The sequence below is a fragment of the Vollenhovia emeryi genome, unplaced genomic scaffold (genome assembly GCF_000949405.1).
Source record: "Vollenhovia emeryi isolate VEMERY1.0 unplaced genomic scaffold, V.emery_V1.0 DF949235.1, whole genome shotgun sequence".
Lineage (NCBI taxonomy): Eukaryota > Metazoa > Arthropoda > Insecta > Hymenoptera > Formicidae > Vollenhovia > Vollenhovia emeryi.
The window spans coordinates 1-1,367 of NW_011957131.1; the positions used below are offsets into that span (position 1 = coordinate 1).

General features: G+C 50.8%; 1 protein-coding gene across 1 annotated transcript; it reads right to left on the reverse strand.

The window, feature by feature from the left end:
- Positions 1 to 68: 68 nt before the first annotated feature.
- Positions 69 to 1,322, reverse strand: LOC105555949 (the record flags this gene model as incomplete). Its single annotated transcript, XM_012003002.1, has 1 exon — positions 69 to 1,322. A coding segment is annotated over one exon (1,254 nt), but the record flags the coding sequence as incomplete, so codon positions are not given.
- Positions 1,323 to 1,367: the final 45 nt, after the last annotated feature.

Genomic DNA, 1,367 nt, shown 5'->3' on the forward strand with positions numbered 1-1,367 from the left:
TTTCTCTGTCTCTGGTGTCGTGGTGTTGTTCTGGCCGGGTTCCTTGTTGGTCAGCTTCTTGATTGTACGGGTTGATGTTTCTGCTGCTGTATCCGTTCCTGGTCAGGGTTCGGTGAAGGTGGTTTAGCTCTCCGTTCAGGGCGGCTGGTTCCGAGATGGAGAGTGCTCTGTGGACTAGAGAGCTGATTACCGAATTCTTTTGGGCGGGGTGATGGTGGGAGTTTGCGTGGAGGTATCGGTCCGTGTGCGTTGGTTTGCGGTAGACGTTGTGGCTTAGGGTGCCGTCTTCGTTCCTTCGGACCAGGACATCCAGGAAGGGGATTTGGGAATTCTGTTCGGTCTCCATTGTGAATTGGATGTTGGGATGTTGGGAGTTGATGAAAGTGAGGAATTGAGGTAGAGTTTCCCTTCCGTGGTTCCAGATGACGAAGGTGTCGTCCACGTATCGGAACCATGTGGAGGGTTTTTGTGGGGTCTTCTTCAGGATTTCATTCTCGCAGTGTTCCATAAAGATGTTTGCGATGATGGGTGATATCGGGGATCCCATTGCTGCTCCCGTGGTTTGTTCGTAGAATTCTCCTTCGAACTGGATATAGGTGGAGTTGAGGCAGTGTTCTATTAATGGGAACAGGGTGGATGGAATCTCTTTGGATGTTCTGATGATGTCCAGAGTGTCTTGGACTGGGACGTTGGTGAACAGAGATACCACATCGAAGCTTACCAGGATGTCGTTGGGCTCGGTTTTGATCTTGGTTATTCTGTTCACGAAGTCCATTGAGTTCCTGATGTGGGAGTCGTTGAGGCCGGTAAGTTTTTGGAGGGGTTTGGTGAGGTAGCGGGCTAGTTGGTAGGTGGGGCCCCCGATGTTGCTGACGATAGGCCGTAGGGGGACTGATTCTTTGTGAATCTTCGGAAGGCCGTATAGTCTGGGTGCTGAGCTGTCGCTGGGGGTCACGTATTTCGTGGTTAGCGGAGGGAGGTTCGCCTTTTTGATCAGGGAGGAGGTTTTCTTCTCTACGCTAGTGGTTGGATCGCGTTTTAGTTTTTTGTAGACTTGGGCGTCGGACAGCAAGGTGTTGACTTTGTTGTGGTAGTCTCTTTTGTCCATCACCACTGTTGCGTTGTCTTTGTCCGCCGGTAGAATGTCGTCATTCTGTCTTAGGCTTCGAAGCGCTAGTCGTTCTTCCCTGTTAATGTTTTGGATGGGAAGTTTGGCTTTTCGGAAGATCTGGGCTGACTGCTGTCTGATGTTGTTTCCTGTTTCAGGTGGGAGTTGGAAGATGGCGGTTTCTATTTGGCTGATGATCTCTTCTGTCGGGATCCTGGAGGGGGTGACTGCAAAGTTGTGTCCTTTGGCAAGGATGGCT